Source organism: Aspergillus piperis (assembly GCF_003184755.1).
Source record: "Aspergillus piperis CBS 112811 unplaced genomic scaffold BO85scaffold_21, whole genome shotgun sequence".
NCBI classification, from domain to species: domain Eukaryota; kingdom Fungi; phylum Ascomycota; class Eurotiomycetes; order Eurotiales; family Aspergillaceae; genus Aspergillus; species Aspergillus piperis.
In genome coordinates this window covers 595,878-618,206 of record NW_020291611.1, presented here as the reverse complement: position 1 = coordinate 618,206, position 22,329 = coordinate 595,878, and the positions used below count along the sequence as shown (strand labels likewise).

The 22,329-nt window shown below is 49.3% G+C and overlaps 5 protein-coding genes across 5 annotated transcripts; 3 read left to right on the top strand and 2 right to left on the bottom strand.

Moving 5' to 3' along the window:
* Positions 1-104: 104 nt before the first annotated feature.
* BO85DRAFT_405097 (isoleucyl-tRNA synthetase) lies at positions 105-5,183 on the top strand (the record flags this gene model as incomplete). The annotated part of the gene is made up of 4 exons (XM_025657291.1): positions 105-177; positions 221-1,671; positions 1,806-1,849; positions 2,066-5,183. 4 exons carry the CDS (start codon positions 105-107, stop codon positions 5,088-5,090), a joined length of 4,593 nt encoding a protein of 1,530 aa, XP_025511924.1. The 3' UTR covers positions 5,091-5,183.
* Positions 5,184-5,689: 506 nt separating this feature from the next.
* On the top strand, positions 5,690-7,601 carry BO85DRAFT_149447 (F-box protein). The gene has a single exon (XM_025654136.1). The coding sequence runs from the start codon at positions 5,783-5,785 to the stop codon at positions 7,358-7,360; it is 1,578 nt and encodes a 525-aa protein (XP_025511923.1). The 5' UTR covers positions 5,690-5,782; the 3' UTR covers positions 7,361-7,601.
* Positions 7,602-8,402: 801 nt separating this feature from the next.
* BO85DRAFT_380219 (opsin family protein) lies at positions 8,403-9,545 on the top strand (the record flags this gene model as incomplete). Its single annotated transcript, XM_025656370.1, has 5 exons — positions 8,403-8,548; positions 8,604-8,670; positions 8,733-9,220; positions 9,273-9,407; positions 9,464-9,545. The coding sequence occupies 5 exons, from the start codon at positions 8,403-8,405 to the stop codon at positions 9,543-9,545; spliced, it is 918 nt and encodes a 305-aa protein (XP_025511922.1).
* Positions 9,546-13,130: 3,585 nt separating this feature from the next.
* On the bottom strand, positions 13,131-13,554 carry BO85DRAFT_380553 (uncharacterized protein; the record flags this gene model as incomplete). Its single annotated transcript, XM_025656391.1, has 2 exons — positions 13,131-13,213; positions 13,266-13,554. 2 exons carry the CDS (start codon positions 13,552-13,554, stop codon positions 13,131-13,133), a joined length of 372 nt encoding a protein of 123 aa, XP_025511921.1.
* A 7,442-nt stretch (positions 13,555-20,996) lies between these two features.
* Positions 20,997-22,175, bottom strand: BO85DRAFT_503521 (uncharacterized protein; the record flags this gene model as incomplete). The annotated part of the gene is made up of 3 exons (XM_025664231.1): positions 20,997-21,228; positions 21,274-21,991; positions 22,021-22,175. The coding sequence occupies 3 exons, from the start codon at positions 22,173-22,175 to the stop codon at positions 21,118-21,120; spliced, it is 984 nt and encodes a 327-aa protein (XP_025511920.1). The 3' UTR covers positions 20,997-21,117.
* Between the last annotated feature and the right edge of the window lie 154 nt (positions 22,176-22,329).

Genomic DNA, 22,329 nt, shown 5'->3' with positions numbered 1-22,329 from the left:
GGATGGTGCTTTGTCCATCCAGCATACTGTACTCTTGACATATATATACTACCGACTACTAACACCCACCGCCGCCGCAGTATGAGAATCGGCCGTAACCCAACATGACTTCCTCCAGACCTTCGCCGCAGGCTCAGATCTACCCTGGGAAAGGGTTGGGATTCATAAGCATGTTGAGTCACCACATTACTCTTGGGCATGGCTAATCGGTGTTGCATAGCTCTCGGAGCCTCCCTTCACAATGTCCTAAGCCGCGTCAAGGCCCATCCCCAGATATACCCCGCTATTGATGTTGCGTACTCCTCTGCAGAGCCCCTGAACAAGCCTGTAACCTTGCAACTTCCATCGAGCGGTCTTCGTCTACGCTTTGATGGACCTGACCAGCGACTTCGCTTGATCGAGGTGCTGGACTTCTCCAAGATTGCACTTGTTTATAAGAACCAGGAAGTACTGAAAGGTGTGAAGCCGGGGGAACAGTCCGTGACACAGCAAGGCCCCAACTTTCGCCATGTCTACAACCGTCTCTTTGGACCATCTTATCCTGGAGAGTATATACCACCTGATAGCCCTCAGTCGCCATACGGCACGTATGTGCTATCGTACCCTGGTGTCGCATTCTCCTTCCCACTGCAGAACTCGGCATGGTCCGATCAGTGTGACTTTGTAGCACTGCTCTCCTCCTCAGCAGCCTTGCCAGCAACGTCTATGGCCATTTTCCAGGGCTTGTCTTGGCCCGAATCTCGAAACAAACTATTCACACAGCAACCACAATTCCCGCGCTCGCCGGCGTTGGCAAGTAAGAGCCGAGAATCTGTTCCAGACGAGATCGAAGAGTTTCTCATACTTGGCGCCGGCAAGATCGAGGTGGTGCGAAGATCGAGCCCACCCGCACTTATCTCGCTGTCAGAAACCACTCCTCAGGACCTAGTGGCCGAGTTCGGGCCACCAGACGCCATCTACCGTAAACATGATCGGAGAATAGCTATTCATCGAGCCGCCGGCCGTAGCGGTGGCGAGGATGCTCTTCACATGGGCTCTTCTCCAGGCAGAGGAATAGATGTTACTGACATCGATCAATCTTCAAACAACAGTGTGTCTGATGATTCAGACGACGAACTCTTCCAGCCAAACGCATCGGATCCTTCGTCGCTACCGTCAGAATGCTTTTTCAACTACTTCCACCATGGCTTTGATGCATTCATCTCCTATCCCACCACGCCCGGCCCAGCCTTCCCAGAATCTGACCAGAGAGACCCCACTCCACCCCCACCCAATTCGCAGTTAGTGGTGACAAAGATCATTCTACATGGAAATGTGCCGGGTTCATATCCTTTCAATCGTCATCGCCGCAGCCGGTGGAGGATCATTTTCAGTTCGCCTGATGATTTTGTTACTTCCGAGACTCGTTATGAAGAGGTGTCAGAGCGTCTCAGGTCAACCTGGAGGGGATCTTATGCGAGCCCTGCGGAGGAGCGGGCTCTCCAGCGGCCCATGGTTTTGAACCGAGGGTGGGGCGACAGCCCAGAGAGCAGCGTCGAATTTCTCGGTGGATGGGAAGAGAGCACAGGCAAAGGGCAGAGGGCGGGCCACGACGCGCATGACGGCGGACTAGGCAATACGGAGCTCTTCGGATTTCCTGGTCTGTTGTTCGAGGTGATGAAGAATGGCGCGGTGAGCTGCTTGACTATCTATTAACCTGATCGTTTCCTCGCAAGGGTGGGCCGGAGTTTTGGGTTGGTGTCTTCTGGCAAGCATCAGATTCATGGATATTGCATACATCGATAGAAATATTGTACTAATTCAAGCCAACATTGCTTTATGGAGAGGTTGCTTTTCGGGTTTACTATGTGTATCTAATATTGGCTTCCGTATTGAATGACAGTCCCCCCAATATATAATGGTTATTATTGGTAGACTGCGTAACTTACCGTAATACAAATACACGGCTTTTGCGGCCGCATCGGAGATGGTTGGACATTATTTGAATCTCCGCTCCCCAAACAGAGTCACCACCCACCCTCTCGCCCAATCCCCCCCCAAACTCACACAGTGGGATATGATACAGCGGTAGTATGCCGGACCTGCCACGGACGCTCGCTCGGTCCTGGTCGTCGACGCTCAAGCTCCCGAAATCGACGTTCCCTGCACGCGTGACGCCGGCCGATCGGACAAAATACCTGCAGCGATGCACCGACGACCTCTACGCCTGGCAACAGCGTGAACGACCAGCCAGCCAGCCGTTCGTCCTACACGATGGACCGCCATACGCAAACGGCGAACTTCACATTGGCCATGCACTCAACAAAGTACTAAAAGACATTATTTGTCGTGTGCAGCTCGGTCTGGGAAAGCGGATACGATACGTACCGGGATGGGACTGTCACGGCTTGCCGATAGAGCTGAAGGCTCTGGAAGCGCAAAAGGAACTACAGGGACAGGAACATAATGGGCCCGTTAGCGCAGCGTTGGTACGCAAGGCTGCGCGCAAATTGGCTGATCGGACAGTCAAGGCGCAGATGAAGGGATTTCGGAGCTTCGCGGTCATGGCGGATTGGGAGAACCATTGGAAAACTATGGATAAAGCGTTCGAGAAGAGACAACTTGGTGTTTTTCGCGAAATGGTCGATAAGGGATTGATTTATCGGAGGTTCAAGCCGGTTTACTGGTCGCCGTCGACTGGTACGGCACTGGCGGAGGCTGAACTGGAATACAAGGAAGATCATGTCTCAACGGCTGCTTTGGTGAAATACCCTCTTGCTAGCATCCCGGAGCATCTGGCACAGGACCCACTGCTCAAGGATAAGGAAATCAGCGCTGTTATCTGGACTACGACTCCCTGGACACTCCCGGCAAACGCGGCTATCTCGGTTCACCCGTCTTTGGATTACACCATCGTCGACTCAGATACGCAGGGCTATCTTCTCATCGCACAGTCTCGACTGGAATACCTCGAGGGCATCCTGAAGGAGGATCTGTCGGTCATTGTACCGGCTATCCCTGGATCGAAGCTCGCTGACCAAACTACCTACCGATCTCTGTTCAAGGGACCCGATGCGGAGCCGCAACCCATCATCGCCGCGGACTTTGTCACCGCTGACTCTGGGTCCGGTCTTGTTCATTGCGCCCCAGGCCACGGTATGGATGACTACGAAGCCTGCTTATCCCGAGGTATCCCCGCATTTGCTCCCGTGGACGACAACGGCAAATTCACCGACAAGGCCATGCCCAGTGACCCGACGAGGCTCAGTGGAAAGAGCGTTCTGGGTGATGGCAACGCCGCTGTTCTCGAGTACGTTGAATCTCAAGGCCTGCTGATCACCAAGCACCGGTACGAGCACAAGTATCCCTACGACTGGCGGTCGAAGCTTCCCATCATCATCCGCGCCACAGAGCAATGGTTCGCCGACGTAGCCGACATCCGTGGCAGCGCCATGACTGCATTGGAGGATGTCAACTTCGTGCCCACTGCCGGAAGACAACGACTGGAGAACTTTGTCAAGAACCGCAGCGAATGGTGTATCTCGCGTCAACGCGCCTGGGGTGTCCCTATCCCGGCGCTTTACCACCGCGGCACAGGCGATGCCCTGCTCACCAAGGACAGCGTGTCCCACATCATGAATGTCATCGAAGAGCGTGGCATTGACGCATGGTGGACAGACGATGCCAACGACGAAGCTTGGATCCCACCAGCTCTCCGAGATGCCTCTGGACCCGGCTACAGACGCGGAACAGACACCATGGACGTGTGGTTCGACAGTGGGACCAGCTGGACCGAGATCGACCTGCCCTACCGTGACGGCGGATACCCCGCAGACGTCTACCTGGAGGGCACCGACCAGCACCGTGGATGGTTCCAGTCCGGCCTTCTCACCTTCATCGCCCACCAGCTCGCTTCCGGACAGACTGCTTCCCCTCGCGCGCCGTTCAAGAACCTCGTCACTCACGGGTTCACCCTTGACGAGGAGGGACGCAAGATGAGCAAGTCGATCGGCAACGTGATCCAGCCGGAATCGATCATGGACGGCACGCTCTTGCCGCCCCTCAAGCCGAGGAAAGGTAAGGGGAAGAAACAGGCTGACAACCAGGCACCTGTCTACGACGCGCTTGGTCCGGATGCTCTGCGGATGTGGGTTGCGAGCAGCGACTACACGCGGGATGTTGTGATTGGCAAGCAAGTTCTCCAGACAGTCAACACAAGTTTGCACAAGTACCGTGTGACGTTCAAGTTGTTGTTGGGTGCCTTGTCCGACTTCCGTCCGGAGGATCGTCTCCCTTATGACCAGCTGCAGCAGGTGGATCGCATTGCTCTGAAACATCTGTCTGACACAGTCGTGGCCTGCCAGAAGGCCTGCGAAAACTTTGAATTCTACAAGGCCGTGAATGCCATCAACCGCTGGGCTAATCTTGAGTTCTCTGCATTTTACATGGAAGCTATCAAGGACCGTCTTTACACCTACGCAGAGAACAGCAGCAGCAGACGGGCTGCCCAGACCACTTTGTTCCACATTTACCACCACCTCCAAGAAGTCCTGGCCCCGATCACTCCGTTATTGGTAGAGGAGACCTGGGAGCACACGCCCGAGGCCATCAAGACACACTGCGAGCATCCGCTCAAACGGATTGTTTCCGCGCCCGCCTCCGAATGGCAGAACCAGGCTCTGGAAGCAGACTACCAGGACATCGTGGCCGTCAACTCAGTCGTCAAGGCAATCCAGGAAAAGGCCCGCGGTCAGAAGCAGATGGGCTCTTCCCTGCAATCGTTCGTCCACATTGTTCTTCCCAAGGACGCTACAAGCGAATCGGTCTTCGCGCGCCTCCAGTCCGAACTGCCTGATGTGTTTGTTGTCTCGTCGGTCAGTTTCGGGGCGCACGAGGAGCCGATCCCGGAGGACATCCGCAATGCGGAGTGGCAGTATAGTGAGGTGTACGAGCTGCCGAGCGGGGGGACAGGCACGGTATATGTGTATACCCCGCAGGCGAGCAAGTGTCCGCGCTGCTGGCGGTATGTGGTGCCCGAGACAGAGGCGGCGGAGGAGACGGTGTGTGGGCGGTGCGAGGAGGTGGTGCAGGAGTTGGATGCATCGAGCTGAGTGGTCAGTTCCTTGTTAGCATTTGAATCGTACAAGCTAGTGCTGCATGTATATTATAATAGTAACAAATAGCATAGATCTGTGTTAGGTTTCCCTGGCTCGCCAGCATTAGCGGCATCTGTAGTACATGGTAGGATCCCTGCGAAAATCGATTCTCTCCGCTTGGTGGCACGGAACAGCTTAGGGCGTGGTGTAAACATAAAAGTGCGTGGCCTGAGCAAGGCCGGATCAAGACCCTTGGATTATATATTGGGCCAACCCAAATCAATGATACAACTCGCCGAAGTCATGAATGAGGAGATGACCCAGCTGTTAAGCCCCGGATATTGCCGCGCCAGAGCTATTCCTCATCACTGGGAGACACTGGTAATATATGGCCTGCCCTTGAGGTAGTAGTAGACCAGATAGCAAGTTTAGCGCATCCAAGATACTACTATCTGCCTATCTCATTGTTTGGATGGCGCCATGTGATGAGCATTCCAGCGCACCAAGTAACAGCCGGTCTTTGTCTAGTGAAAATGTAATATCGGCTAAGGGACGCTAGTCTGTCTGCTGTATAGTTAGTCGATGTGTATGTAGGGTTTTGCTTGGTGATAGAACCTTGACTAGCGCCGGTCGAGGTGGTTAAATCATCTTCCCAGGCTACACAACTTATCAGCCTTGTATCAACGATCGCGTCGCACCCATCGAGGATGAGACTCGACGACCTGCCCGGGGAGCTTATTCTCCAAATTGTTACCCTCCTCACGAGGCAGGATTATGCGCAACTAGTGCTGGTTTGCAAGGATTGGTACTCCCTATTTATTCACCACCTATACCAACATGTCGTGCTTCCCCTGAACGATTATATTGACGCCAATTATGGTCGCTTCCGTTGGAGCGAGTATCTCCCTGTGCGTCGGTTTACAATAGCTCTGCTTGAGAATCCAACCCTCGCTCCCTTGATCCGCTCCCTGGAGCTTTACCCTAGCTATGGCGAGGAAAAGTGGAAACATCGACCTCCGCTGAAGCCACCTGGGGAAGAAAAATTCCTCCCATTTATGCTGCCCTTCGGAGATGCTAAGCGCAAATATCGCCGCAGATTCCGAGCGTGGCGCCAAGACCTCAAAGATGATCTAGAACGCGAGATTTGGATTAAGGCCCAACGATATGAAGATGCCTGGCTGGCCTTGCTCATGGTGCAAGTCAAAAATCTTGAGAGATTCGTCATTGAATTACCCGAAGAGTGGGATCAGTATTGTATCCTGGAGGATAATATGCTAGTCAAGTGTTCCGTCCACTTTGAACGGGTTATTCATTGGGCAAGTAACCCAAAACTGGGGATTCTAACGCACCTAAAGCACGTCTTGTTGGCCGACGGTCCAAATCTGCGGGAATGGAGGCATACTGAAAGCGCCATTCCCTTGAAGAGGCTGATCCCTTATCTCCGTATTCCATCGCTGCGAAAGCTTTACGTGCATAACGCGTGTGATCGAACTCAATTTGACATGCCCAGTGACTTGGTCCTCCCATTGACCCATCTGGATCTCCTGGCATCCACTGATGGCCTACCTAATCTTTCTCGTCTGCTGGAAAGGTGCCCAAAGCTGCAGTCATTTACCCTCGAATTGGGGGACTGGGGGGATAATCACAGGCACGATTACCTGGATCACTCGCACCTGTACCAGCCTTTACAACAATCTCAATCTTCGTTGCATCATTTGAATTTAACTTTCCTGAGCGACCTGACTGAGCAGGATGCCGAAAACCCAACGCCTATCTTCTTCGGGAGGTTGACCGGATTCCCTAATCTCCAAACTGTCCATATACGGTGGGGTAACTTGCTGCCATTCGTCGGGAAAGGGTCCTACAACCCTAGCATACCTCTTCGGGAGGTGCTTCCCCGCTCGCTGCAACATCTCTATATTGATGATTGCTTGATCCAGTCCTCGTGGGCCTTGTGCTGTGAACTCGAAAACCTGGTGGTACACCTTTCGGAGACCGTCCCTGTGCTCAAGACGCTCTATCTTCGGTACGCTGTCAGAGAGCAAGCCCCCGGCCAAGGATTTATAAAGTGTACCCTGGGTCATTGGTCCAACTATCGAATGATGGAAGCAGACCCGATCATCGATGCCCGTCTACTGGAATTGCAGGGAAGGTTCCGTGCGTCGGGCGTGGAGTTCCGAATCATCGGACCAGGAGCCATGGCGGTGTCTTTCCCTCAGGAAGGTGCTATCAGGAAAAAGTGGCCTCGAAGAAAATCGAGGAGAATCATGAGATTTGGGGTTTAAGCCAGGTGCAAATGGAGACGGCAGAGATGTCTGTGTGTAAAGGGACCGGAGATTTAAACAATTATATTAGCATATCAGAGTTGATTTAAGAAGACTGTCAAGATCAAGGGGGGAGTTGGTGTGGCATAAGGATGTGGCAGTAACGGAGATTGTGTGGAAGCTGTGAGATCGGAATGGGAAGGCATGATATGATACACGCTAAGATCTACCTTGCTGGACAATAACTATGCATATCACGGGACCGCTTCTATTTCACGCCATAACTTGAAACCAATGGATGTAAAGTAAGTATTGTGTACACCAGCTCGTCTGATAGAAGATTCGGTGACTTTCTTGGAGATCAAGGAACTACCATGTTCAACTGGGCACTATCCACGAGTGACTACGGAGTAGTAGCTGTCTTCTTTGTACCTTCTTTCTTCTCTCGTTAGTCATCTACATTGTATATACAATAGTATTATACTGTTCTCGAATGATGAATATGTGTATCATCACTAAATTGACTAACATTGTAGGTGGATGAAACCGTACCTTAGTAGCTAAGTCATGACCGAGTTAGGGATGGCGTCATGCCGCGGGGAGCGGCAATGTCAGTGGAGCTTCCCAGCTTTCCATTTCATCTTCCCATCTTCCCCATCTTCACCCAAGCGGAGACGCATTCGTATCATGCAACCACTGCTGACCAGCCAGCTTTCCAAGTTCCAGACAAACATGGACACGGCACCAATTCCTCCCCGGTTACACGGTTCCCCCTCAAGCCCGCGGTCGCATCCGCCGTGATTGGTTCTCCGCCGCTCTCGAATCTCAATGACGACAACATCGAGGTCAGCATGACGCTGGTCGCTGGGGAACGGAGAATCCCAATCGTTGCTCCTCTTTTCTTCACTGGATCATGGCCTGCCTGCATCTCGGCTCTCCCGGTTCCCGTTAAATACCCAGTCGATCCCCCTCATATACGCTCCTTTCCCCCCGCAATATCCTTTCGCATCGGACTGTCTCTACACCATCATCAGTGTCGATAGTTCTGTTGAAATCCATCAACATGATCGAGTCCTTCATCAAGGCGACTCCAACTCTCCCTTGGCCTGAGCCATCGCCCACCTCCTCGGTGGCGCCCATTCCCACCGTCGTTCCCGGCAGTGATCCCATCTTTCAGGTGCTCCATGACACTGGGAAACGGACACTATGGTAAGACCGTTGTGGACGGAGATGTGACGAGTATAGCTAATATTGAGTTACACAGGGTGGTCACTGTGCTCATGGGTATCTCCTCTCTCGTGTTCTATGTTCTAGGTGCTCGGGTTCCTATCGTATGTTCTCAAGCTATCGTGATGATATCACAAGACAAAGCAACTAACCTCAGTCTGGTTAGAATAAACGTGTGTTCCATGTTATTGTTGCTCTCGCCAGCACCATCTCCTTTATTGTCTACCTTGCTCTGGCGACTGGACAAGGCATGGATTGGAAGCTCGACATCCTCAAGGAGCACAACAAGCACGTCCCCAACACCACGCAGGAATACTACCGCCAGATCCTCTGGCTCCGCTATGTCCTCTGGTTCTTGACTGAGCCTTTGGGCCTCATCAGCTTGTCGCTGCTCTCTGGTCTGCCTGGAGCTCACCTGCTCATCGCCATCGCGGCCGACTTTATCATGCTGGGCTCGGGCATTCTGGGTACCTATGCTGGCCATTCCTCGCGCAGATGGGTCTGGTTCACTATCAGCGCAATTGGATACCTGACAACGGTCTACCATATCAGTGTCCATGGAAGCCGGGCAGCCAGCAACAAGGATGTTCAGACCAAGCGGTTCTTCGGAACTTTGTCGGGTGTCATGTTGTTTGTCAAGCTCCTGTACCCAGTGTAAGTTCCCTTCAGCTCAAGGTGCGTTTCACGGTATACTGACATGGACTAGTGCCCTCGCTGCGGGAGCTTTGGCTCTGAAGATCAACGTTGATGTCGAGACCATCCTCTTCGCCATCTACGATATTTTCTCGCAGGGTATTCTCGGTTACTGGCTGCTTATTGCCCACGACGGCGCTCCTGGAATGTACGTGTCACTGCTGATCTCTTTGAAACCTAGCACCATACTAACTGCTATATTAGTACTCTCAATGTTGACGGATTCTGGTCCCACGGTCTGGGTAACGAGGGTGCCATTCGCATCAGCGAAGAGGACGGAGCATAAACAAGACACTCCGGTTACCAGGTGCCTCAAGATTACATGGGTGGCGCGTCTTCGGTAATACATTACCTTGGTTCGCCATTCAATGTGCCAGTCGCTACAGGACTTACGCTTAACCCTCCTTTCACCATCTCACTACCCTGCTTACACTCTTTAATGATCACGACATGACATGACATGACACTTCCAGCATCATATGAAGCCAGTATGACACTAATATGCCCCTAATACCACGATATGGAAAAGTTTAGGTTACGTGTGGTGGCATTAATCTACCTGAAGGATAATAATCAACCCTACTTGTTTCTACAGGAACACTGTCTTTCGATTGCACATTGTGTATAGTTGCCTTCCTGTTTCCATTCAGGATGAAATTGGGCGTTTGGATATCGAGCTACCTGTCTAACGCACATGTGCTTTTGTATGGTGTAGTTGGTTTACTTTGAGTTCTAGTTTAGTTCAGGAACGTATCTACAAGATCAGAATGTGATAACAAATAAACAAACTTGATTACCCCCCTGAATGTAGAACAAGGTACATCGTAAAAGTAGTTACTCCTTGAAACATAATCAATCCTCTTCGTCCAACTTGGTAGGCCTCCTGTACTACCTTGCAACTACCACCACCATCATCATCCTCGTCATCTGATCAATAAACAAAACAACAGGGATTATTCCTAGTTCTGGACCCCTGTCTAGTCCAAACGAGGATTTGCCAAACCACCAAGGTAGTCAGGTAGTCACCTGATCTGTGGCCCAGTCCTGATGGAACCAACTAGCAAGGTGATATTCCATCAGCGTACCACTACAGCTAACTGGATGGAATTGCCACAATTTTATATTATTATGCTACTATCATTATCAAAGATAAAAGAACGAATCTATATCTGTTCAACCTCTCATTCTCTACTTTCTATACATCAATAATGCAAGCAGCCGTACTTCATATCTCGCCATAGTTTCATATAAACTGCGTGAAATATCAGAGCCCATCTTTCCCTCCTAATGAAAGCAGGATAATTCCTCAAGCACAAAAGGCGACGTTAATCGGTCTGACCCTGCAAGTATAGAACAGTCCGTGATACTCATCCTAGCCAGACCGTCATCGAAACAGCATCATAAAAGCTCCAGGCCATAGATGAACACACTGCTTTAGTCGCGATTATGTAGTTCAGCAGGTGATGGATCTATCAGTTATCTGGATTATGCGGTTATATGTGGACATGATACCGCTGCCATTATCCAGAAGTAGAACCATTTTGGTGACGAGAGCGTCCCTTAATGTTTAGTAATTGTCGACAGCAGGTTACCCCTTCACGATAACGTCTGTCTTTGACTTCGCCCGACAATAAGCCGTCGAACTTCCATAGCGGCTTAGCTTTGCATTGAGTTTGCCTTTTGTATGGTTTTCGTGTCACAAAAGGTCCTGATTGAAATATTGCTATTATTCATATGACGGCTTCGAAAGCGTCGATGAACTCAGGAAGGACCTCATATAACCCGTAAAATGTGAAATATACCCCTGATGTAAAGTTAATAAGCTCTATTCAAATGTTATAGCGTTGTAGGTTGGTAGTTCTGCTAACCTGTAAAAAGTCTCTTGGTCTAGTTCCATGCCCATCAACCCCTTATAGGTTGTCGGTAAGATGTAGGGATGTTGATCTTATCTCATCTTTATGGTTTTATTGTAGTGGTCCACCTGTTCCTATTCTTTCTCCAGTTGGGTACCAAACGAGAGCAGCTGATAGCGGTGTATCATGCCGTTAGATTATGAGTTTGATAGAGAAGCCCACGTTGAAGAGGTTGAACAACGCCGGCTTGTCTGTAACCACACTGACAATGATCATAGCGTCATGAGGTCAGGAAATGTGGATGCTACTTTGGCTGTGCAGAGCGATGGGACCTCCATCATCATTTCCTGAACGATCTCCAACATATCAAGAGACAAACAACAGACCGCATCGAAAGAAAGCTAATTTCCCCCCTCGTCCTCTTCCCTATTGTCAGCTCAAGGACATTATCGTTACCCTCCCCACCCGATTGATTTAAGTCCAGGTATATCCCATTTGGGTTTAAACTGGTCCCACACTAGGCCGCCGGTATCGAGTTCGATCTCATCGCCACCCCCATCACTCAGTGATACTTTTCGTCTCGTGGTTCTCCCTGGTCCTGCTGTAGAAGCCTTTCACAGATAGTGGTTTCCTTCGAACCATCAGAAAAGTTAGGGCTATGTCTGGGACATCGAGCACGCTGAGAAGAAGAGCTCGAGCTAGGCTTGAATAATCGCCAATTCGGAAACGAAGAATTGGTCTGATTGATTAGAAAGAGCGAAAAACTCTTCTAGTCACTGAAGGATAAGTTCAATGATTGTGACGCAAACTGCAGTCCTCCAATCAGTCAATTTGCCGTTCAGGAAGTCGACGGTAGAAAACGAGGCACCGACAGTTATTTCCAAGTCAGCGGAAGAAATACAAACTTGTTAGTTTCCATCCCAGTTCTCTTCATCTTCCACATAATCTACAAAAGAAAGCCAGCACCTGTCCAGGACTGTCGAAAATCAACACCATGCGTGTTGGTGACCCGTCACAACGACGACACAGGAAGGACAGGGCCTTTCATTGCTCTGTTTCTCTTCAGCATTAGGTCTCTTAGCAGCTTTGAGCAGCCCATACTTGCGCACATCAGTACGAATGCTAGCTAGGGTAGACATTACAGGTCACGTCTGGCGCAAGAAATGAACTTCTAATGTCTTTTTCGGGACGCACAATAGTCACTTCGCGTCCGCTCCGTATAGGGTGTTTTTGTGTGCTGCCTTTCATCACCAATTTCGTAAATAAGTTTTTGTCTCAATTTCGGGTACGCGGTGGGTGGTATAAAAACCGAATCGGCATATGAACGATCTTGTTATTCTGATATCCATGTTGTACCTACAACGACAAGCTTTCACTTCTGCAGCATTGTGTCAGACACTTCTGTTGGTGCTTTTGATAGTATGTAAAAGTAAACCCACCCTGGGGTCTATGTACGAAGCCATCGCGTATGTTGAAAGAACGACCATTTGCTCGTCCTTTGTCGGAGGATTCCAGGCTTCTGACAACAGATGCTACTCGCTATCCCAGGTTCTTTGAGCAATAGACCATGACGCTAGTCCATTTCTCTAGGCCCCTGTAGTGGCAGAGATCATAGAAGGCTCCAGCTTCAGAGGGTGAAACCTCATTCAGGACACGTCCACAATATGCAGTTTTGGGCACGTATAATTGTCTTTCGGGTGCTCCACCACGTAGACAGGGCATTGAACGCATATCTTGTGCGTTGAAGTACCCTGATATTGGGTACCTTGCGATACCCTTTGGGATACATTGACGATTTGAAATCGCCGAACTTCACATCGATCAACTGGGAGCGAAAGACACCCCCTCCCCCATAGCCTGTCCAATGTGCTGGATAAGTGTTTGATAGACACTGTCTTCTCTTTGTACAGCCGCAACGGTCTTTTTGGACAGTCCATATGTTCAACGGCCCAGGGTAGTTGATATTGTGGATCGCACTGCTATTTTCAAATGCGTATGTCCGTAGCCATGCCACGTCTTTAGTGGATCCAGCTCCCTGAACGCACGCAGTTTTCTTTTTCTGCAAAGCTGATTCCTTTGAAGAGCTGCTCTTCGGTCGGACCTACAGTATATCAGTATAGTGGGCGAAAGCCGAACGGGAACTTAGAACTTACACGTGCAGGTAATGACACTCTCTTCATTCGAGTACCACTGAACAACGGCGCAGGGGTAGGGAACGTCCGTAATAACCTTGTCGCCCAAATGGTTGCGCTGCGGGCCGTGAGACATGCTCTTTGCGTCGGATCCCACGCGCGCAGGAAGGATATTGAGCATGACTTCTGTCATTCTGCTCATACCCACGTTTCCACGGTTGCTGTCGATGGCAAATCCCATGTCCGAAAAAGCATTTGCGGAAGTGATAACCCAGTCATTTATAATAACTTTCGACTCCTTGCCTTGCATTGAATCCGTAGTCGCAACTTTAGGTATCTCCGCCTTCTAAAGACCGCCTCGATACCCAACAATCTGGGCCATGCAAGGTGTGACAACTGTCACATCCTTTCCGCTATACCGCCATTTTCTTTTGACAGTTCTCAGGGATCAATCGCAATACCCAGAGCCTGTTTCCGTCGTTTTGATGGGATTCGTTCCTCCGAAACGAGGCATGTAGAAGATTGCCAAGGATTCTCCTTGCATCTCGTCCCCGACAAGTCCTTCGGAGAACTGACAGCTCTCTTAATCCTATATCATGGCATTGATAAGCTTCGATCTGTTGGATTCAGTTATTCCAGCGGCCAGCGGAAGGCATCAGATGTGGGATCTCCTCCACGAAAGTGGAGGTTACCCTGTTCTCGCTTAGGGAAGAAATTTCCAGTTCGGTTCAGTGTCTACCATTATCCAAGCACGATGGAGGTTGACTTGCCTCCTATATTCCAAAATGGAGGTTCCGGATCCTCCGAAAGACACAGTTCCACATTTAGTCTAAGATGATAACTGTTATTTCTGTGGCCGCCTCATTCTTCGCTGTAATTTCCTCGAAAAAGTCCCTATCTGAAAGAATTATATGGGCTTTTACTTTCCCTGGCCATGACACATGTTCCAAACACCTGGTTGCGAGGTAGAAGCCGACCAAGCCAAGTCACGAGGATAGCCTCGCGTAGTTGTGTCGAGTTCCGGACTGGACTGTTCATTGGATTAGACCAAGTATCGATCGCGCGACCAAGACACAGCAGCGCTATCCAGCGCCGTTCACGGCCCGACAGCCACTATAACCCTGACCGTGGGATTTATAATGGTTGGACAACGCTTGTACTCGATAACGTCGAACGTGATCGCCAGGCAGGACGAGGCAACAGGAAAGCTGTTAGACAACACCGCGGGAGGCGTCGCGGCAGACGTAGTGGAAGAGACAGGACAAGAAAAAGACGCGTAGCAGACGATTCACCAGTGTAGTTCTTACGAGAGCGACAAAACAGACATGTAGAGGCCGGTGCAGAACCGAGGAATCACCCATGCCACGAGTTGTGCTATTCCAGGAATATACCCTTCGGTCCGCGGACTTACTACTACGTGAGTAGCATCCAAATTGTGCAGAGCCTTTGAAATATGACGAACGACCACCGACAGTCCTTGCGTATTGTTGCACCAATTTGACCACCTGCCCTAAGCGATCTTGGCATACTAGCCAGGCCCTATGTGGCCCGGAAGATGAACTTGGTATTCCCTGCCTGTGTTCACCATCATGTTGCAGTCCGCCTGATCGGTCGTAATATAGAGATGATATCTGCAGGTCCATGACTGTCAGGTTTGCTCTTGTGGTGCAGCCGACAACGGCATTATGACGGTTCTTCAAATTCTCGATTGTATTCTTCCTCCGTTGGCTGTCATGTATATGACGCAGAGTTGGTTGCTCTGCGAGCCCTGTATCTTGTGTACCCGGGGGCAGAGAGTATGCATTACTCTAATAGCGCTGGGCAGTAGACATTCATTCTCCCTGTACATGAGGAACATGTCACGCGTATATGTTCTATCTCCCAAGCAGGATCCCAATTGCGGGTGTAAGCTAGATTTAGTGACTCTGTTCTGACGACATTTGGGACAGAACCCGGTGCCGGTCCCAGCGAAAGCATTCATGACCACTTGCAGTGTCGGTTAGGAGGAGTGCCAGAAGCATCTAGGATCTCTTTAGTCTGCGAACGCGTGTTCATAGGGATCGGCCCGTGGGTGACTCCCGAAACTGTCAAGGACTTGGCGGTAGAGTCATGTACTCCTAGCAGCTTCATACCTTTGGCGAGGCTGGACTTGGCGAAGTCCCCTCGGACGGGTCGAATAATACCCCAAATTAACATCTGCTTCTGTTCAGATGAATTGTCTAGTTCTCTGTTCGCTTCTAGATGCTCCTGATCTGTCTAGTGTCTTTACTAGATTGTGAACGTTCAAGGTCTGCTTTCTGGAGATAGGTGGGTATCAACTGCTATACTCCTTGAAGGCAGACCACACGCCGTACTTGGAACATCGTAGTAATAAAGCCGACAGTGGCTATTGCATCTCTTCCGCAGGCGATGAGGTGATAACATCGCCACTTCGTGTACATCCGGAAAGAAACGATAGTCACAGGACTTTTGTATTATCACGGCCTAATGGTTATCAAAGATGAGACATTCAATGACTGGAGACACTTGTCGCTGATGATTATTGCTGTATGAAACGAGTCCCAGGCAATCTCCAGCTCGCTTTTGAATGTTGATGTATTGATTGCCGTGTTAATTGTCAGTTAATTAACCAGATTCGTTTGCAAAGCGGCCTCCGCGGTAGTAGGGCTGTATCCATTGGCGCAGTGTATTCTTAAGCAGCCTGCTATTGGCCCCTTATACCTCCTTCGTATGCGTAGTATAAAATGGCTGAATGCCCCGGGCCAATTTCAGAATTGCCATGTGTGTTTATAGGTGGAGGACCACAATCAACCTTGCAGGAAATGACTCGCATCTTGGTATATTGCGTTCATCATGCCACTGCAAGTCACAAGTACTTAGCAAGAGCGTGTCGGATGAGAGAATTCTCTCCATATTGAGCTTCTTCACTAACGACTAGGAGCCATGATCCACTATAAGCGGTCGTTTCTTAGACGGAGACATGTTCAGTTGCTTCACCCTGAGTATTTAGTAAATATCGCATCGCAGCAGGCGGCCAAATCCTCCTGCTGTTTTTCGCCGGGTCCCAGGCCCAGTGTATCCTGACACAAAATGCACGTCTGAAGAATTTCCAAGGCCTTTGGATGCTGATACCAAAAAGAGATATATAATGAAGCTGCCCAATTTATTGAGGGTTGTGATAAACCGAGTAGAGAACACCACCAACAAGACCAGCAATGTCTTTGGCTCTGACTGCCTTAAAGAATTCCGGTCTGTCCATAAGAGAGAGAACGCGGGCAGGGGCCCAGTAACATTCATGCTTGAATTTCCTGGCCCCATTCTAGACGGATATACTGAGATTCCAAATGGCTTCTAAACCTCTAACCAGAAAACATTTTTGGGCGGAGTGACCACGGCGCCTGCAGGCGCGACAAACATTTCTCTTGCGCTGCATACATAGTTCCCTTAATAACTTGTACAGCCTATAATAACAATGATTAATAGCTTTGATACATACGATGCGTCCTCCTCTTCCTCCTCGGCCACCAGTGCCAATGAGCTGGTCCATTGGAAGTAGAAAACAGCGCGTAACGGGTATGCGTGCCTGGTCTCTCGCACGTAAAATAGTAGAAACTTGCTGAGAGCCTGCTGATATCGATGCTGTTGGGATCCTTCTGGCTCAGTCAATAGGCCACGGCACATCAAGCATCAAAGCACATTCTTTCCATGCCTTGATCGTGATGGCCCAAGTATCTCCAGCGACCTTGTTGTATAGAGTCAGCATATCTTGTGAATTACAGAGGTCAACTCTCCGTTCGTGTTGTTTGGCATGGTATGCCAACAATATCCCTTCCTCGAATGTCAATGACGGTTCAACAACTGTCCAAAAAGCACCGTTTGGACTACCGCGATGTGGTAAACAGAGTAAGCTCAAGTGCTGAGCGAGATGTCCCTTCGGTAGGTGGATATTTGTCTGCTGGCATCCCTTCCTAGCTACTGTGTAGCTGAGACGTTGTGCATGTCAGTTAAAATAACATACGGAGACTAGTTTCGGAATGAAGCCCTGCCGTTTCTGATTTGCGACTTCGCTCAGTTTGGTACGTCAAGAGGACGTGGAAGAAATGACCGACGGCACGCCGCTAGTCCGCTTCATAGACCCTGCGGGAAGTTATTGGAACTCCCGCTCGTATTCCCTAGTGGACTTTGAACAGCAAATTGATTCCCATGTTTCGGGATCCTCACCACTGTCGCAGTTGGCGGCCGTGAGCCGGTCGAGTACATCTTGAATTCCTGTTCGCCTTAAGTATTCTTTATTGTGAGCCTCTAGGACCCAGTCTCCAAGTTTGGGGTATCCGGTTGGCAATGCCGTGGAGTACTAAATTGATGACATCGATGTAACCCCAATCACAGTGATACCGAGCTTGCAGCAGAGAGGATTTGCTATAAGTAGAGGTCAGTATCAGACAAAACCATATGATCAGAGACTGCGGGTTGCTGTAAAGCCAAAGGAAACACTCACAAGGAGACTGTTGTAATTCCCATAGCATATGGGCTAGGTTGAACAAGCACATGAGGTTAGAACAGGTCTCCACTCCGTCTGGACCTAAGACCTCTTCTTTCCAGGCCTCGATTTGTTCTGAGGTCTAGAGAAACGCTAAAGCTCCCCAGAAGCCCGGGAGCCCTCCAACAGCCGTTCGGTGGCCCTACCTGGGATGTCCGCGGGCAGCTCCACGAATTGGCACGAGGACCACTCCGCGAGCCCTACCGGCGGCGAGACTGACCGATTCCAAATTAACCTGGGAGTGCCCGCGGGAGACGGGGGCGGTCCGCGAACAACAGGACCCCTTGTAGTCGGGGCCGCCAAAACGTTAGTCAAAGTCACGGTCTCGCCGCGAACGATGGCGGTCCACACCAGAAGTCATATGCGGCGACAACGACTTCGAAACTGTCAGACAGATCCACAGCAAGTGACGGCTTTCATCAACGCCCAATGCGATTTCATGGTTCATTGTTCTCACGGTCTGGCAAGATACTGAAAGCAAGTCTATAATTTCCACGTATCGGATTCCCTTTATAGCCAAGTATTGCTGTGGCACTCTCATTATCGATATAATCGAAGATTTCTGGAACTTTTTTGACACGTTGAAGTGTCGTCGCGTCGTATCTTTGTTATCTGCCCCAATCACAAGGGAAACTTAAGATAGGATCCTTTCCCAATGTTTGCCATGCAGTCTCAGGGCTCATGGAGCCGAATATTCTATATAAGAGGGACTTCAGTAAGGCTTCTGTACGTAGGCCGAAATGGTAGCATGTATCGGACACACAGCCTAATCCGTACGACTTTTTGTATATGTTACATTCGTAACAACATCTCTTGAGTGTTGGAAGATAAAGAAATGACCCAATCTTCGGCACCTGGGCTGGCAGAATTCATTGAATATCTGCCCAATGGTATAGTAGAGAAAGACGCACATCTGGTGCATTAGATGGAGTGTGTCGTATGCATGGCCTCGAAGCAAGTATTATTCGAGGAGGTATTCAACTTAGAATTTGGTCTTGCTGTTAACTAGGATTTTGCAAAAGTTTGGGGGATCGATTCCCGACTTCTGTTGGGGTCGCTAGCCACTGCCAGGATGATTGCCGGTTGTTTCATCCGCTAGGTCGAACGGTTTCAGCATGTCCATTTCGTGGCAAAAGACAAGTTTGGGTTCGATTATTTGGATGTCAATTATACTGTTTGTTTCCGTGTTGTGGTATGGACAGTAGATACCGGCATATGTCGTGCCTGAGAACTTGCCAGTCGTAATGATGGTCACGGTGGTAAAAGAGTATACGGCAACGGGTATATCACTCAGTATAGTGTTGAACATAGTACCGGTAGAAGTAGAGCAAGAAAATAAATGTAACCAGAGTACTGGACGAAAAGAGTGTGGACTTAGACTTTGTTGAGGACCCAAGATGCATGTTCTTAGGATTACTTCGCATCGCTTAGTTTCGATGGTATTCGTAGACCACAGATTTAATCCCCTGTGTCTTGAAAAGCTTTTCCCAGTGCTCTCGGTCTCTGTCTGCAGATAGTATTGCCAGTCACCTTATACTTTTTAGCGAGACTGTCTGCACTCGCCGATATATTGCTGAAGTCGGCATTAGCCTTCATGGATCCCGATCCCAGGTTCGATGAAGTTGTACTAGAATGTTGTATTTGCCGCCCAGCCCGTCAAAAGCTTCAATCTCCCTTCGATTAGAAAGAGCAATTCTCGGCTGTCGTAGTGTCTGACACCACTCTTTGGAGGGATGCAATTGCTAGACGGCATGTTACCTCCCTGATAGCTGGATTCTTCGTCAGCATGGCTTGGCGAGGCAACAATAATGGACCATTGGATGCATATTCGAGCGCAATTTCTCGATTGGCTAGATTGAGTGCAGGAAAAGGAGCATCAGGTATCACCTCGCAGATGTTCTCTCCCTCACGAAAGACTCATTGGTTGGGCTGCCGCTGACTGTGAGCCACGGCCCCTGAACAAGCAAATCCAACAGAAAAGTCAATTCAGTTCCATATACGTCTCTCGTGCCATGGCACAAAGAAGGGGAACATTGTCCGTGGGCGGAAGTAATTGATGGCAACTGTACTCAAGAGGAGCGGTTCGTATGCCACTCCATCCATAATCTTTGGATTATCTTGTGATTGCCCTGGAACTATTTGGTCGACCTATGTCCACAGTGAGTCTGATGGTTTAAGATATCTGGCTTTGATATCGACACGCGGAGATATTATCTCGGAAGAATGTATAGTACAGTCTGTAATCTTGATGACGATCGTGCGTCATAGCATACAACAGGTGGCCTTCGTAGTAGATGTCATAATTGCTCGGTAGAGGAAACATCCCAGTGGTGTTGACGGCTAGTAATATAAAGATTTTCTTCTTGATAATAATTATAAAAGAAGATAGAGAAGAATATAGGAAGGAGGAAAGATCTAGCAGGGAAACTTCCGTCCTTTTATATCCATGGAAGACGGGAAGATGCAGTGAAATCTACGGAATGTGCCGTGAATCCTACAGCGTTTGGATATGAATGAGGATGGATTGTAGGTAATAGAACACAGGTAATTGAGACAAATTCCCAGCTAGCCCTATACAATTCCATACTCTATTCCAAATAACCCCTGCAAATTCAACGCTGCAGTAAAGGCGATATGTGAATTTTCTGCAATTTGGTGAGTATGTGGCGGGCTGGGTGAATCTGGGGGTTATCTAAAATGATGAAGCAAGGGGGAGCCTTGTCTTTTTTTGTTTCAAAACGCAAAATTGATGCTTTTCATCTACAATTATGGGTTGAGAGCTCTGATTGCTTTTGGGTAAACTGTGTGATGTACAGTCTAGCACAGTCATCGTCTTCCCTGACTGGACGAGCGTTGGTTAGTAGCTCTATTATTCACAAAAGCCATGCTTATATGCAAGATACGCTATGTTCTATGGTTTTTACTCGTATTTTGAGGAAATGCAGCTCTTAGATCGCTTGTTCCGGTGGAACACAAACATCGAAGGCTTTCTACAGAGCGGTTAAGAGGTCAGCATCTTATCATGTAGGTGTAGCTCGAGTCTTCTGTTATTGGGTATTGTATGCTACTATCATATCATACTTGAGACAGATTTTCGCTTGGTGCGGATAGTTCTACTTCTCAACATGCTATGTACTTGGCAAAGGCACCTCTCAGCGAACGATTGGCTATTATTGATAGTCCCATATAAGTTCTAAACACACTACACATATGCAGAGAGAGAGAGAGAGAGAGAGAGAGAGAGAGAGAGAGAGAGAGAGAGAGAGAGAGCAAGCGAGAGCGAGCGGACAGATATCTAATTCAAGTGCCCAGCATAGAATTGGAAGCATCACATCAAGCCTTGGCCAATTCTTGCAAGCCAGGAGCAATCCACTTGCGATTTTCTTTCATCATCCACTTGCAGAGCGTCTCTAAACCATGTCGTGCCGCATAGAACTCTTCCTTCTCTTCGAAGCGTCACTTTTTGATAAGAAAGTGCTCGTAAGCAACTTTCGGATCTCCTGGGTCGCCGTTCGTCCAGTGTCCGAATACGTTCACATCGTTGCGACTGATCGTAGCCGTAAGTACTCGTACCTTCCCGTCGAACTTGTCGGCTTCGTCGTTTTTTCCGTAGGCCTTTTGGTGGAAGTATCCCAGACCTCTGAGCATTAAGGCGGCCAAGTGGAGGTTCCGGGAAGGGCCTTGCTCTGCGTCGCTTCTCATCTCGATCGAAAAGAAGGGAAAAGCAAAATGTGTATCCAGGACTATAGGGAACGCGAACCTGAGACTGTCTGGCACCTCATCGAAAGCAAGTTTATAATCTCCACGTATCGATTTCCAGTTATAGCCAACGACAATGTCGGGGTCTGATATATTGAGAGGTCGTAGCATTGTCTTTTGCGGTTTAAGAGGCTCGGTTTTGAAATGCATTGATACGTGATACTTCAACTCCGGCATATCAATGAGCCATTCAGTGACGAAGAATGGCATAGAAAGTCTGAGTGTAGCCAGACCGACAGCACGAATCCTATTCAGGTATGCATGTCTGAGAGAATTTTCGACTTCTGTAGGTGCTGTCAACGTAGAGGGTAACTCGTAGTCTGGATTGGGTTCCCCATATGACGGAGGAATCTCCCCCACGACGTTGATTTTGCGGGATATGAGGGCTTCTCTGTATGCAAGTCCATCTGCATAAGTGAGGTTCCTCGATTTGGTGGCGTGGCGGTCACTGGGCGATCCATATCCGTGAATGGAAACGAAGGAGAAGACGAAGGGATTGTGATGTCAGTTTCAGGCCAGTGAGCGGGATTGATGTTATTGATATAGTCTAAGATGCGTTTTTTGTGATAACTCTCTGAAACATGACTAGATTCCAGCTGGTGGAGAGGGGACGCGGGTCTTAAAGCATGCATGTTAGCTATTCAAGGACTAAAAAGAGAAGGAGCAGGCACAACAGTGGAAAGTGTCATGAGAACAGCGACCTTTTGAGGAACATTTCGCCACTTGCAGAAGCCATCGCTATTATGATTAATAGCAAATTGTGGCACTAGCATTCATGTAGTCCCA